The sequence below is a fragment of the Sinocyclocheilus anshuiensis genome, unplaced genomic scaffold (genome assembly GCF_001515605.1).
Source record: "Sinocyclocheilus anshuiensis isolate Anshui unplaced genomic scaffold, SAMN03320099.WGS_v1.1 scaffold352, whole genome shotgun sequence".
Lineage (NCBI taxonomy): Eukaryota > Metazoa > Chordata > Actinopteri > Cypriniformes > Cyprinidae > Sinocyclocheilus > Sinocyclocheilus anshuiensis.
The window spans coordinates 1,142,811-1,158,399 of NW_015557093.1; the positions used below are offsets into that span (position 1 = coordinate 1,142,811).

General features: G+C 35.2%; 1 protein-coding gene across 2 annotated transcripts in view; it reads left to right on the plus strand.

Moving 5' to 3' along the window:
• Positions 1-15,589, plus strand: part of LOC107677380 (netrin receptor UNC5A-like) — a 204,683-nt gene that overhangs the window by 99,975 nt on the left and 89,119 nt on the right. For both annotated transcript variants that reach the window (XM_016472262.1, XM_016472263.1), the window contains exon 2: positions 13,140-13,361. In XM_016472262.1, coding sequence (XP_016327748.1) covers positions 13,140-13,361 — 222 coding nt within the window. The remainder of the gene's footprint in view (positions 1-13,139; positions 13,362-15,589) is intronic.

Consider the following 15,589-nt stretch of genomic DNA (forward strand, 5'->3'; position numbering starts at 1 on the left):
TGCTTACTATATGCACCATATAACATATTCATTATAATTTTTACTGTTCTTTAATGTTTTATTTATGTTTGAATAAATCCATCAAGTTTTTATGACAGCCACCATTTAAATGTTTACGTTATATTTCAAAAAAACTAATTGAAGTAGAAATATTATGTAACCGTAACTTTATTATTGTAAAAACTTCATTAATTTTAACCTTCAATATTACAGTAATGTTGTACCAACTGACTCTCATGTATATTTTATAGCATTAGTTGAGATTTTTTTTTCCTTGAGAAAATTTGGCATGTTCTGATATATATCCAAAATAATGGATGTTGAGTCAAAACCCAGCCCTAGTATTTATTTATACATAATAAATATACACAGTACACACACTTATATAATGTAAACAAAAACTTTTATTTTGGATGTGATTAATCGCGATTAATCGTTCGACAGCACTACAACCACTGGTTTTATTGTTTTCTAACAATAAACATTCATTTACAATTAAAATTTTGTAATGTTTTGTACGTTTTTTTATAATAAGCTTGAACATCTTGAAAACCGATAATACTCTGTGATTGAATGTAACCTATTGGCGAGATTTGGCGCTTGCAGTTGGGGGAGGAATTGAAAATGGAGACGTGAACTCTGAAGCTTCCTGCTTCTGTAGTGGCGCTAATGCTATGTTTGTGTATTTGTCACAGATAAAGTGGATTAGATGCAATATTTGTCAAATACACAGACGCTTTAGACATTTTAATGTAGCAACAGAAATACTTTTCATTTAATAATTTATGCACTATGCCTGTATATGTGAGAATATAGTTTAGCGTAATTCTATTAAGAATACATGAAATGAGTTTTTACTGTTGTAAAAACACTGCTTTTGTGAGCATTTGCAGAACTGAAGGTGTCAGAATAAACAGAAAACACATAATCGTCGTCATCTGTGAATCTGGTGAATGGTGAAGCAGCTGTATTTTCATCAAACCTGTGCAGAATGAGGCAGTTGACTGCTCTCGAATTGTTCTTACAGTATTTTAATAACATACGTCACACTGACAAATTTTCGAAACAACATACACTTCAAGTCAGACGCTGATCAGTCGAAGCCGAACATGCCTTATATAGAAAATGATCACCAATCATGGTTCGACTTCTTGGATTTCTGTTGATAGAGACCAAGTGGTGTCACTTACTGGGTGTGTAAAGGATATTTATTATTATTATTATAAAAAAAAAATAATAATATGTGATTTTATAGGATTGAAAAAAAAAACTTGTTGTTGTTGTGTGTAGGTCAGATAATTGACTAGCTTAAGATGCCACATTTCCTATATTAAACATTTCCATTCAGGGGATGTTTCGTATGAACCTAAAGACCCAAGCTAAATTAAATGTCATGCTTTATTAGCCCTGTGTATCGCACTCAATTCAACAGCTTTTAAGTCCCTCAGTAACACAAGGCTGTAAGTCTGGTCTTTTATTTCTAGTGCCTTTAGAGGGCAGCCTGTGATCTTCTCTGTTAGGCAAATGTTTCCCTGTCTCGTTTTTAAAGCTATTCTAAAGGAAAGTTGGGCTCCTAATGACAACCATAAGAAAAGGAATCATTTACGTCCACATTTACGTTCACGGCATGCACTTTCCTTGCAAAGTGCATATTGTGCAAGTGGCAATTACCAGAGTGGGTAGCGAACAATCACAATTATTTCCATTTTCGCAACAAGCCCTTGTTTGAAACGTCCATTACCGTATATATATATTTAAAAGTAAAGTTTGTGCCATTTTTCGGGTTAATATGGGGCATTGAATCAATGGAAAATAAGCCCTTATTCCTTTCAAGGAACATTCGAGAGACCCTGGATATTGATTAGACATATCTGGACAAGAAACTAGATAAAACATATTGGTTCCTGTCTGCGTGTACAAGGAGAGAAGATAGTCTAGTCTTTTTATAGTTGCTCACTAATCTTTTCTTTAATATATGTCCCTTTTTCTTGTGCATTTTTCTTCTTTTATCATGCTTGTATGTGTGAGAGACTGAGTTAAAGGGAGAATGAAAGGGAAAGAAAACTTAGCATTAACCTCAAACTCTCACTGTATTTCTTTGTTACTGAAACAAGTACTGCCGTGTTACTTGCCGGTTAGGTTGCAAGGTTGTGGAGGTTTGTTTAACTGGATTTGTTTGACACCTTGCAACCTCTTGCAGGCCTTTCGTGCTGAGACGGGAGACTATAAATGAGATAAACGATAAAAAGCAAATCAGATCTGAAATTTGGAGACATCTGTTTCACAGCACAGAAATACTCATTAAAAGACTTCACACCTTAACAGCGGTGCTCACTTCGACAGTTGGTGAACAAATGAACTGCCATATAAATTTAAGGCCGAGATCACTGCTGGCATGACTGTTTTACATGTGTCATTTTAGATTCATGGTTTCTTTGGGTAGAGGGTTGGGGGCAGGTTGACCAATCATGGGGTTTTGGAGGTATTAGATTAGTTGATGAGAAGAGTGTGATGGTATTTTTGGATTTTCACAGGGTGAGTTAGTGTAAATGTGGTGCGAATGTGTACTTAAAGTGACAGCTGGAAGGTGTGAAGGGTCCTTTTGATTGGAAACTTAAAAGATGTGTTGGCTTTTTATAGTCTCCTATGAATCGCTGTTGAATATGAGTAGTTTTCAAGGGAATTTTTAAAGGGGTCATATAATGAGAAATCTACTTTGTCTTGATCTTTGTAAGAATTCATCAAGCGATGAAAACACACTGTAACTGTTGACCTTTTTTTTTCAAATTAAACTTACATTTAAATATGACTACCCACATTTTCACATCAGCAGTACTTATTGTTATTGTTCAGAAAGAGGACCCTTAATCTGCACATCCTTCCAAAGATGTAAGAAAAGCTGAAGTTGATTTTTAACAACATCCCTGTTTTTTTTAAGTCTGACTTTAAAAGCTTTTGTGACACATTTCATCAAGCAAATATTGTGCAAAGAGGCTTTTACTGAAATACTATAATAGCAAATGAATGAATGCATTTACATTTTTGCCTTTTTTGGTGCAACATAAAGTAATTTTATTTAATTTTTAGGTCTTCTTATTATGTATGACATCCTATTTATTGGACTCCATTCAAAATAGTACAATAGACGCCCCCAATCGATTTACATTTACACATATAAGTGATACCGTATTATACTGACCCCTTCCATTGTTTACAAATATCAGTTAATAGCTGATTTGTATGTTGAGCAGACCAATTACCGCAGTGCTGTTTTGGTAATTACAGATTGTACCTTTTAACACAGTCAAATGAGCTTAATGAGCGAATTGGTTTTGATGGGTAAATCAAAACCGTTCCTCAACATTATGGTTCTGCACTGCTTTAGAGAGAGAAAGCGAAAGACAGACCCCTGGTAAGTACAAAAAAAGCAAACCCATTACTATATTTCATTCGTTCTCTCTTAATTTGCATATCTTGGCTTTTTTAAATCAGCCCTGCATGAAGCCAGCTGGTCATTTGTGAATGTTTGTCTTTTCTATTCACGTTACCCCAGAATCCTTCCTGAAAGCTTACAATGTAATCAATCCATCACAAAGTAATTTTTTGTGACATAACCACAAAATACGTTTTTATTGGTTTTGTGTAAGAAAAATGTGTATGTATTTTTAATTTGCTGTTGTTGTTTTAGATCCCTTCAAAAATGATGTACAACAGATACTTCATTGTTTTTTATTTTGCCATAATATATTTGGAAATTATATACCTAAAATGCAGCTTCAATGACAAAATGCAACCCTGGCCCAAGTAAAATTTCTGTAAAGTGACCTGAAACTCTCAGAGACTGGCCTGGGCCTATGAGAATTCACTATACATCGCTTGCTTAGAAGCTATGCTCATATATCTATGATTTATCATTTGAAGCATCCAGGTAGAACTTTCTGGTTAAAGTTTCAAACTAATGACAGTTTGACCCAGGAATGCTCCTCTTGAGATTTTCGGTTTTAGTGAGGTGACACTCTTGACACAAACTGTACCTTGTGCATGATGGAGCAAAAATAGGATATTTTCTGATTGTGGCTCATAGCTGAGGTGTGTGTAGCCTGCAGTGTGAACTGAGGTGTGTTTTTTTGTTTGGGGGAAGAGAAGAAAGGCTGTGGCTGGAAAGATTTTCACTAAACCTGGACCCAAGGCAGAGCAAATATTTGTTGTCTGGTGGTAAACAGGCATCAGTCAGGGCCTCAGACAACACCATTTCCTGTCTAGACTGTGCTTTCTATGTACCAATATCTGTTATCAATCACTAGGAGCATTACAAAAAAACAGCCTAGTTCTCACCCACCAATAAGACTTTCAATCTTTTTAAGATTTTCAGTTGGAATTATATTTATTTTACAATGAAGTACATTGATTATTGCAGATTTATTGATTAAATGTAATGATTTATTAATTAAAGTACTTTACAAGTTATTTACAAATTGTATTACTTATGCGGTTAAATGTGCATTTGGACAATAATTAATTTCTTTTTTTATTTGTCCAGCTTTAAGATTGTCATGACCTTTTATATCGGACAAATGAATTAAAATACATTCATTTAGTTGCACCTGCACCTTATAAAAAGCCTATGTACTGTATATAGCTTCGCTATAAAACATATGCATCACTTCATAACAGCTTTAATTAAATGAATGAACTTTATTGCATTATATGGTGCTTAAGAGATCATTAGGCACGCAGTGCTGCTGAAAACTTCTTGCCTGAAGGATCCGGAAGCGCAGATGCCTGTTTTGTGACCTCACTGTAATTTCATCTATAGATGATAAATGGAATTGAGAAAATTAATTTCCTTCAAAACGTAGGGCTGTATCAACACTTTGTAACCGCCACCGTCGCCATGGTTATGTTGTTAAGTTACTAGCACATGAAATGGCTTAATAATCTGTATAGTAATTTTAATAAAATTAATTTCTGAAGACATTGTAAAGAGGTGATGACATCATAAAATGCATTACAGCCGCCGTTCATCATTGTGATTTTAAATTATGCCGAGTGATTGCTCTATGATGCGTTGCTTAAGGGACAAAGAACTGATAAAGGAGTTTAATTGGCTTGGAAAGGGCAGGCGAAGTAAGAGTGGCCGATGAAGAGAGACCTTGCGTGACCTTTCTCTGTCATTGTATGCGACCAGACCCGTATTTACAGTCTGACGACGATTCATTCCAATTTAGCTGATAGAGTCTTCATGTTTGGTTCTGGTTATCAGAAGATTTCTCCTCTGAAGTCAAATGCCAGCGCTGTGCCGTGCATCGGATCAGAGAAAGGAAGTGGCTGATGGGCGGCATTTATTGGCTGTTGCTGGACGTCTTTTCTTGGTGGCATCTGGTTCTGATTGATCTCTTTGGTGCTTTGTGGTGTGGTTTTGACTGGTCGGTGTTCAGCTGTTGCAAAACCCTGTTGATTTACTCAACATGGCAGTATTTGGAGAGATACATACAAGCCTTTTCATGTAATATATTTAAATGAATTTGTTCACTTGGATTCATTATTCACGGTTTGGGAACGTTAGGAATTGCATCTACCGCTGACGGCGACTTGCATGAGAATGTAATTTTAGTATTTATTTTATTGAGCTGACACATTTCTGTGGCACTGACAGAAGTATCATCACTGATATAATGTTCGGGGATGAGAATCTGCATTATCAGATTGCACACAAGATCGTATCCATTAGATATTAGTTGTGTGTTATATCGAATTTCAAATTCAAATGTTAACCATTATGTAGTGTTTACTTCATGTGTGCATTGATCCATGAGGAGCCCGTTAAGCACGGATGGGCAGTTGTTTCTCTTTTTTTGTATGTGTGTGTGCATGCATGCATATGAAATAAGTGCAAAGAGAGTGATGAATATATTAAACTCTATAACAACATAAGCGTGGGAAGCTCATCAATCAGCCTTACGGAATGACTTTAATTTGAGTCTTTGCATGGCTAGAATATGCTCTCATGAATAAAGGATTTAACTTTGTCATGAGTAGGGATATGCCGGTATCAAATTTTCATGTTGCGATTAATTGCTAATGCTTTTATCATGGTATATGGTATTATCACGGTATTGAAATTTAGTGAGCTGGAACGTGTGTTAACAGAACGTGCAAACGTCCCACGCAGTTTGTCCGTTTAGGATATAAAGGCGCCCTCCTCCGAGCCAGCTGTTTAAAACATTCTCAGTCACACATGGGCAGCTGACATGACCTGTAATTTTACTGCCTCATTTTTTTATACTAATTGTTTATTCTAATTGTGTTTCATATCTCTTTTTATTGCAATAAAATGTACAGTTGTGATAGTTCTCATCACTTGTAAAATTGTTAATTTTATTTTAATGCAGCATTTAAGTTAAAATTTAAGTATTGCAATTATCTTTTAAAGTGAGTGGTCATTAATTTACATACTCTCAAAGATTAAAAATTAAATCAAAAGTCTATATTGTTTTTTGACCAATTATTAGTCTTGTGGAGTGACTTTTGAAAAAATAAAATAAAAAAATGAAATGGAAGTTTATTAAACCTATAGAAAAAATATTTTAAAAGATTTTTTTGATTATACCTTTATTTGACCCTCTAACTCTAACACTTTCTATTCTATTTTAATTCTACTTCATCTATATTTATCTTTTTACATTTTTTATTCTTTATTTAAAAAAACAACAAAAAACAAACACTGCTTTCTATTTTTTCTATTCTATCTACTTGTTTGTCTTTGTTTGTGTGTGTGTGTGTATTTGGTGCATATGGCTTTTATGGGCTACTCGGGGAGGAAAAACACCTCAGTTATATTCAGAGGCTTAAACCTAACAAAAATATGCGATTTAGTGTAGTCGATGATGTTTACAGTATATAGCCAACAAGTAAGATGACATTCTGATAGCTTGTATTGTAAATCAGTGAGATAGCATAACATAGCATACTACTTGCACAAAATGCATATAAATATCAGTTGTCATTTGTATCTCCTAAGATGATATTATCAAAATTCTGTAGTTTTTATTGTGGGAGACTAAAAAATGCAGTGCAATGCAATAGAGTAGCTGTTTAACACTGGATGGAAACGTCAATATGCACACTAAATTTGAGATCAATTGTTGTGGGTCATTTGTTGTTATCTAATAAGAAAACATGCACATAAAACATACTGGAAACACATTTACCATATGAATTCCTCGATGCGCAACAAAAACTCTCATGTGACTTTGCCTCAACAAATCATCGCACACAAATCTCATTGCACACCATCTCAAATGTTGTTTTAATCATTCTGAAATGTCTGAGCCCAATTCTGTCATCAAAACGATTTGGTATAGCTACCTCCCAGAATTGTCTCATACGATTGCATTCCCAAACATCATCCGCCTCCAAACGCAAAATAACATGACACAGTTTATTGTGTTTCGTCTGCGCTCTGAGGTGCAGGTCATTTATTATGTAGAAAATAAAAGAGTCATAAGTTTCCCCAGTTGAAACTACTTTCATTTTTATTATTAATAATTTACGCCAATTTCACGATTTTATTCTCTTGAACACATGGGATAGAAATGGTGCTTTGTTCGCAAATTTTTATGCTATATTCTAATTTCCCACGCAAGTTTAATTCGCAACTTTGGATGGAAACGTAGCTAATGATGATTGAGAAATGTCCAAATAAATGTCCATTAAAAGTCTGATGTATCATATTTGATATATTAAACATGATTTTTTAAAGAGGTTTATTAAAGATAAACTTTAAAGAAATTGCATATGTATGATACATATTAATTGACTTAATAGTCCGATATAGGCTAATATATATATATATATATATATATATATGTATTGCAATATTTTACTCACACATTTCTGAATGTGGAACTAGTGCTGAATTTCCTGCTTTACTTCATTGCAGAGCCTTCAAAATAGAGTTGAGCATTGGCACATTCCAGTAAAAATAATATGATTCTGACACATGGCGCAATAGCGCTTCGGGCGACCCGAGTTTGAGTTCCGGCTCATGGTCATTTCTCGATCCCATTCCTCTCTGTCCTGTCCAGTTGTTTCCTGTCTTTCTCTGAACTGTCCTCTCATAATTATTACCAAGGATGGCGGCGCGTTCACACGCTGTGGCTTCTCTCTCTCCCGACAGAAAGGTGTTTTCGTGTTTTTTGTCTTGTGAGTCGCAGTGTTTTTGTACTTGACAATAAAGCAGACTTGACTTGATAATAAAGGCAGCAAGGCCAAAAATATAGCCTAAAAATTGCACCATGGGAATAGTGCGCCTTGGTTAGCAGTCAGTGTCTAAATAAATAAATAAATTATGAGGAAAAAGATGGACTATTGCAGTGAGAATATCAATTCAGTATAGTGAGAATAACATATTGCAATACTTCGAAATACCGAACAAAAATGAATTTATCTCTATTACGTCCAACATAGCCTGTAACCTTTGAGACTGGTCAGGAAAACAGATGTAGACGGTCACGAACAGTTTGAAAGCTCATTTATGATTGTGGTATCTCACCTCAGCCTTACATAGATCCCACCTGGACAGATTGGGCCAGGTCTGCCTGCTGGTTTACCGAGCTCTCATGTTATAGAAAAGGTCACAATGAGGAGCTAATGGCCATCATCACTGTGCCAAATTAAGGCTCATTAGATGGACCACATCCCGTGGGCGCTCGGTCTTACATCAGAACAAAGAAAGCCATTTTGACCTGCAGTAATTGCCTTGATTGCATCATCCTCTGCTTGCAACAGAACGGCTTGAATTCCCGATACATTTGAGCATGTTTTTAATAAATGAATGTCCCCGTAAGATAAATTACTTGTCTGTCGTAGCACAGAATGTAATGTAGCAGAGAGGGGGGGTGAAACTGGAAAGTGATGTATGTCCTTCATTGGACACAGAACATTTAGTTTTTATTAAGAGTTTAACACGTACACGATACATTAATGGAGGTTCAATAGCCGTAGCTTTGCTTCTCACTGTATTTCGCCCTGATGAATTAGCAACTCAGCACACCACGCAAAATGACAAAAGGAAATGAGCAGAGCAGCATTATTATGACATGTTGCACCAGGCCTGGCGAGGCTGGGTAATGTCTTGGCATGGAGGCTTGATGTTTATTACTTTGGCTAATGTTACCTGCGTGGTTGTGGTTTTCTGCAGGAGGAGATGAGGAAGGTGCTGGAAAGGTCAGCGCTAGCCTTGTGGTTTCATTAGCAGAGATGTGCTTTTTGCGTTCTGTTCCACAGGCCCGTTGTGATAGAAAATGTCTTTAACAGCCAGTCTTCTATTACTTTGTGAATTAATATCACAGTCCAGAAAAGTTTGCTTAATTATGTGATTGTGACCTCCATTCTATTAGGAGGTGTATAGTTGTTTGAAGATGTTATTTTTGTGTGTATGTTTGTGTATACAGATGTTTGTGTCGACATGTCAAGCAGCTTGATTTCATTTATATATATATTGTGTGTATATATGCACACACACACACACATACACACTGTTCAAAGGTTTGGGATCAGTAATTAGTATAGTATTTTATTATATAGTATTTTTTATATTTTTTAAAGAAGTTTCTTATGCTGATCAAGGCTGCATTTCTTTGATCAAAAATACAGAAAAAACTGTAATATTGTGAAACATTATTGCAATTTAATATAACGGTTTTCTATATTAATGTACTTTAAAATATAACTTATTCCTGTGATGCAAAGCTGAATTTTCATCAGCCATTACACCAGTCTTCAGTGTCACATGATCCTTCAGAAATCATTCTTTGGAAACAGTTATGCTGCTCATTTTATTTTAAAGCTGAAATACAACAAAAAAAGAAATTTGATGAGATGAAAAACTTATAAATGAACAAAAATTTTAATTAGAAATGTTGCGTAACTAACTGAAATAAAAAGCTGAAGTGCTTAAATTCTTAAAACTAAAACTGAAATAAAAACAAAACAGATTTTTTTAAATGTCATGACAATAGCACATTACTAAAATATAAAAATAAAAGCTAACTGAAAATACAAATATTCATAAATAGTACATAAGAATACATAATTAATAATAAAATGAAGTCGGCAAAAATGGTTGAATGCCTGACATCACTTACAGCAAATTTGGCTCAGTGTGTAAATAATGCGCTGACTTTGAGGAAGTTTCTATCTATAATTTTTGCAGATGAAAATACACACTCTTAACTTCCAATCTAATATAATTTAATGTCATTCGCACCCTGAACTGGCTTTTTTCCAAACCTGTTTAGTGTTTTGCACCTGCACAAGCATCCCATTGTTCAATTCTGATGAAATCAAGATTGAAGTTGTTGGAATTTTAGTCTACATTATATGCGAGCAAGTTATGCTTCATGGCTTTGACGTTATATTGGCACTCAACAAGTGTCTAAAAACAGAGCAAAACTCTGTAATGAGAAACATGCTGAGGGAATAACTAATTGGCAAAATTGATCACTTTAAAAATTGAGTTCAGTCCTGAAGGCTATCAGACATGTAGTGTGTGTGTGTTTGTGTATGATGCACAATGGTGTGGGACCTCCAGCATGGAGAGGGAATAAACAGCTAGCCGAGGCTGCTTGATTGCTCTGGATTGTGGGAGGAAAAGGATAAATTAGCAATTCATTCTTAATTACAAAGACCAGAAAAACATTGCAGCTAACAAATGAAGCAACAAAATTACTGATAGGGTGCGCTCCATTTCCGCGCCGCACTAAAGAATCGTTCTCCCGCAAGTCGCAGGGCCAAGCTCTGATTAATGATGATTTCTCATTGAATCTCTCCAAACATTTATGAATCCAGCCGCCTCGGCGCTCCTTCCATAAATCTACGCGGGGGAGAAACATTTCCGCCCACAAAGTCACTCAGATCTTTGATCCGTAAACAGCGCCGCGCACCCCACCTGATCTCGCTGCGCTACCGGGGGTCGTCGAAATAAAGAGCCAGTTCGCCTCACGTTTAATGCAGCCTATTTGCAACGGCGTTTGTCAGTCATTGAATGGCTGGCAGTCACGTCACCATGTTCGGCCTGGGCGTAATAAAGAGTTGAGTTAAAGCCCTGGATACAGGGCCTGCCGAGCGTGTTTTGAAGTGCCGTGGTCATTCAGCAAGAGGGATTTATGGCCTGCAGTCCATCAGCTCTGATCTTAAAAGGCTGTGATTAACAGCAGAGAGAGTAGAGATGGGATGCGGCACTGCTGTAGGCAAACCTGACAAGGCCATACCACTCAGAAGCTTTTTACTCGGCCTGTTAACAAGGGGACTCACTCTTTCTTACACACACACACACATTGTTTTTCTGTGGGGGGTGGAAGATAGTAGCATATGTCTCTTTCAGGATGGAATAAGACCTTATTCAGGGGCTCTTGAACCTATTTTTTTAACAACTGTATTTTGTCTTGAAATTGACTGATATTTAATTCTAATTATTTAAATAAATATATATTTAAATCTGAGAGACTACAATGCCTTTTTAATATCTCAAATGTTTTTTTTTTCTTTTTTATCTTGTGAGAATTATAAACTAATGTATTTAATCATTTGTCCTTCATAAAAAAGTTATGACTATTTGGGATCCCAGGAACTCCAGGCGTAAAAATAATATTAAACATAATGATTTTTTTACATACTAAAATGTGATTTATTTATTTATTTTATTTTTTTGCTAGTCAAATTGAAGCAAACAGAAGCAATTTTCTTGTTACAAACTCACACGTGTGTGTGTGTGTGTGTGTGTGTGTGTATTTAATTTTAAGTTTTAATCTTTTTAATTAAAATTAAAATTTTTCTGTTTATTTTATTTGCTCAATAGGTTTTGGCTATTAATTTGATTGTAATATAATATAATAAGACCCTATTCAGGGGCTCTTAAATCTGTTCTAAGCCCATAACAACTGCATTTTGTCTTGAAATTGACAGAAATTAACTAATCATTTTTAAATCTAAATACATATTTAAATCAAGATATTACAAGGTCTTTTTTAAAATCTAAATCAAAAGACAGGTTGATCGTTTGATTTGATTACAAACTATTCCATCATGTCCTTCATTTAAAAAAAAATAATAATAATAAAATAAAAGTTATGTTTGGTTATGTATGTTTGGAATAAGAGTTCTCAGAGACTCCAGGTTAAAATATGATTAAATGTAATATTTTTTTTTACATGCTAAAAATGTTATTGATATTATTTTCTTCAGAATGTTGGAGTCAAAGCGAAGCAAACAGAAACAGTGTACTGGATTAGAGTCTCATTTATGAAAAACTGTCTACTTTGTGATTTTAACAAAAATTACTGTTAAAGCTTCAATAATATCTGTAAACTACTATAAGTTTTTAGTTGGAATGGTAAATAAAAGGTTTATTTTCAAATTCCTGTAATTACTTTTACTCATTACCATCTCAAATAAAAAATGCATGTTTTCATGTCGACTTAAATTTGAAGTGTATTAAAACTATTTGTTATATTTTTAAACACTTGAAAACTTTACATTCAAGAGTGTTCTGGCAGGTGTAAGGATGAAGTTCACAAATAAGAAATGAAAAGATGAAAAAAAATGAAAGAATGATAGCTCACACAAATCACTGTGCAAGTAGACTGAATGAGGCTTGCATTTATGTGTATTTATCCCAGTGAATTTGGTATCAACACTTTTAATTGTTGAAACGTTTTAAGTATTTATTTCTCGTAATTTAATGTGCAGTTATTGAACATTTTAGATCAGTTTCTCATTGTGACATAAGTTGCTTACAATATTTATTTAAACCTAGTCAAGTCAGTACACCCCCATCAGTACAATCCCACATCACTCAGGCAAAAGCACGCACTTTTAACACCACGCCATTAGTATGATCTCCCAGACTTGCTTAGCAGAGACGTTGTGTCAGCTGTGGTTGGCAGAATATCTGTATTCTACCAAATACGGATGCACAAAATTAGTATTGCACTCAGGTGCATGTCAAAAGCAATCTGTCCACTCACAGTTTGAAATTAAATCAGATACACTCATTATCTCTTTGCACTACTAAAAGGTTTCAGGCATCTGAACAACCACAACCTGTCCCTAAATTTTTATCTCACTTGCTTGCACAGGTGGAGAGCACGCGGCCACTGTAACACATCCACTTCCTGCGGCTTTCTCCGACCTGCTGCCACACTTCCTGGTGGAGCCTGATGATGTTTATATCGTTAAGAACAAGCCAGTGACTCTCACCTGCCGCTCGACCCCTGCCACTCAGATCTACTTCAAGTGCAACGGCGAATGGGTTCACCAGGATCAGCACTTGATCGAGCGTGACGTGGACCCTGCCACAGGTAGACCCTCTCAACACTCTCCGAGGGCGACTAAAGCCGGCTGACCCGCAGCATTTATAAAATGACACTAGAAAACAGGAGTGCCTATAAAGGATGCTTTCTAGATGTGATGCTCTTTCTTCTTCTGTAGTATAGCACAAAATACAAGGACTTCCTTCAAAGCAATTTTCAAAATGTCTTCTGCCCATATCATGAAGAGGGCTTGCTTTGTGCTCAGGGATTGGACTGTTGCATTAGTGTACTGTCTATCATAAAGGGCCGGTTTAGTTTGGATATTTCTTGGTTTTTGGAGAAGAGGCAGCAATATTAATAATTAAACTGCAAAAAAAAAGATTTCAGTTTTGTAATCTATTAATAATATAATTTAATAATAAATGCCTTACAGTGATTTTACTCTATAGTTACCAGATGTTGTTATGCACACTGAAAGCTTTTAAAAAATTGCAGTAACAGCAGTATTATATAAGACTAATGTTCTGTTCTATTTATTAATAGTAATCATTTAGCTTAACCGTAGGCTGTTCATGGTTTCCAAGCAACATTATGGTCAAAGTTAATTCTGTAAACTTGGCAAACTAATATATAAGTATTAGGCTAGACATTATACATAATGATGATGTCATACTCTATACAGAGGCAATATAGAGTCAGATATTTTTGTATGAATAGCCTAATGAACAATTTTGGCCTTACATAATGCCATAATACATAAGGTCACCTAATGAAGAGTTTGTGACCCATGATAAATGATAACGGATTGAAAGCCAGATGTCCTTTATCGACATTTCAGGCAGCTTATCATGTGCAATGACTGAAAACTTTACCTTTAAAGGGGTCATATGATGTTGCTAAAAAGAACGTTATTTTGTGTATTTGGTGTAATGCAATGTGTTTAATATAAAATATAAATAAATAAATATAAATATAAAATACGTACTTACAGGCTGTGAGTCAGAAGCGCCAGACTGTCCTTGCAAAGTTGGAATTGCCCACTTTATAGAAACAGCCTTTGTGCCACAGAAGCATTGTAGGCTACTGGTTCAGGAAACAGTCCTCAAGGAAAAATTGAAATTGCATCATATGACACCTTTAATTTGAGAAACTGTGAGAAAGTCGAGTGGCTCCACAAAATTAAAGATAATATTTGAATAGAGGAATATAAATAACGCTTAGATAACTTTTAGATAATATATTTGAAAAATAAATAAATAATTTAAAAGTTTGAAATTAAGTTGTCTTGCATTATTGTGTGGGCTATTACACAACAAAAATGATCCCATAGCACATATTTATCATTTTATGTTTCATTTGAACTCCTTTAATAGATTTTTTCCTGTTTATTTTATGTGCGCAATATATTTTGGCTGTTAATTTAATTGTAATAGTGGCATTAATTTGATCGTTTGACATTGTTACCGTTGTAATTATATTTCAAACAACTGTTACTAGCTTTCTAACTTGGTTGCCACCAGTTTTGTTTTACATCTCTTTATATCACTGCAATTATTATCAAATCTAATTTACTCTATAATTTAGGTTGTAGTAGAAAATATATCAGATTTTTGTCTACCTGTTAGCGCATGTGAGGACAAGCAATATGCAGTGCAGTTCTCAACTTGAGAATTGTTGGTGTAAAGCACTATGGTGACCCAGTAGTGCACAACACAACAAAATTTCCACAACACAAAAGAAACAAGCCGCAACACAATGAAATTAGCACAACACAATGGAAATAAGCCGCAACACAACGAAAATAGCAAAAAACATAGGAATCAAGCTGCAATGCAACAGAAACAAGCCACAATACAAATTAGCACAACACAACGGAAACAAGCTGCAACACAACGAAACTAGCACAACACAATGGAAACAAGCCGAAACACAATGAAAACAAGTCACAACACAATGGAAACAAGCTGCAACACAACGAAATTAGCACAACACAACGGAAACAAGGAGCAACACAATTAAATTAGCACAACACAACAGAAACAAGCTGCAACACAGCGAAATTAGCACATCAGAAACAAGCCGCAACACAACTAAATTAGCACAGCACAATGGAAACAAGCTGCAACGCAACAGAAACAAGCCACAACACAAATTAGCACAACACAACGGTAACAAGCCACAACACAACGAAATTAGCACAACACAACGGAAAAGAGCTGCAACGCAACAGAAAAAAACCACAACACAAATTAGCACAACACAACGGAAACAAGCCG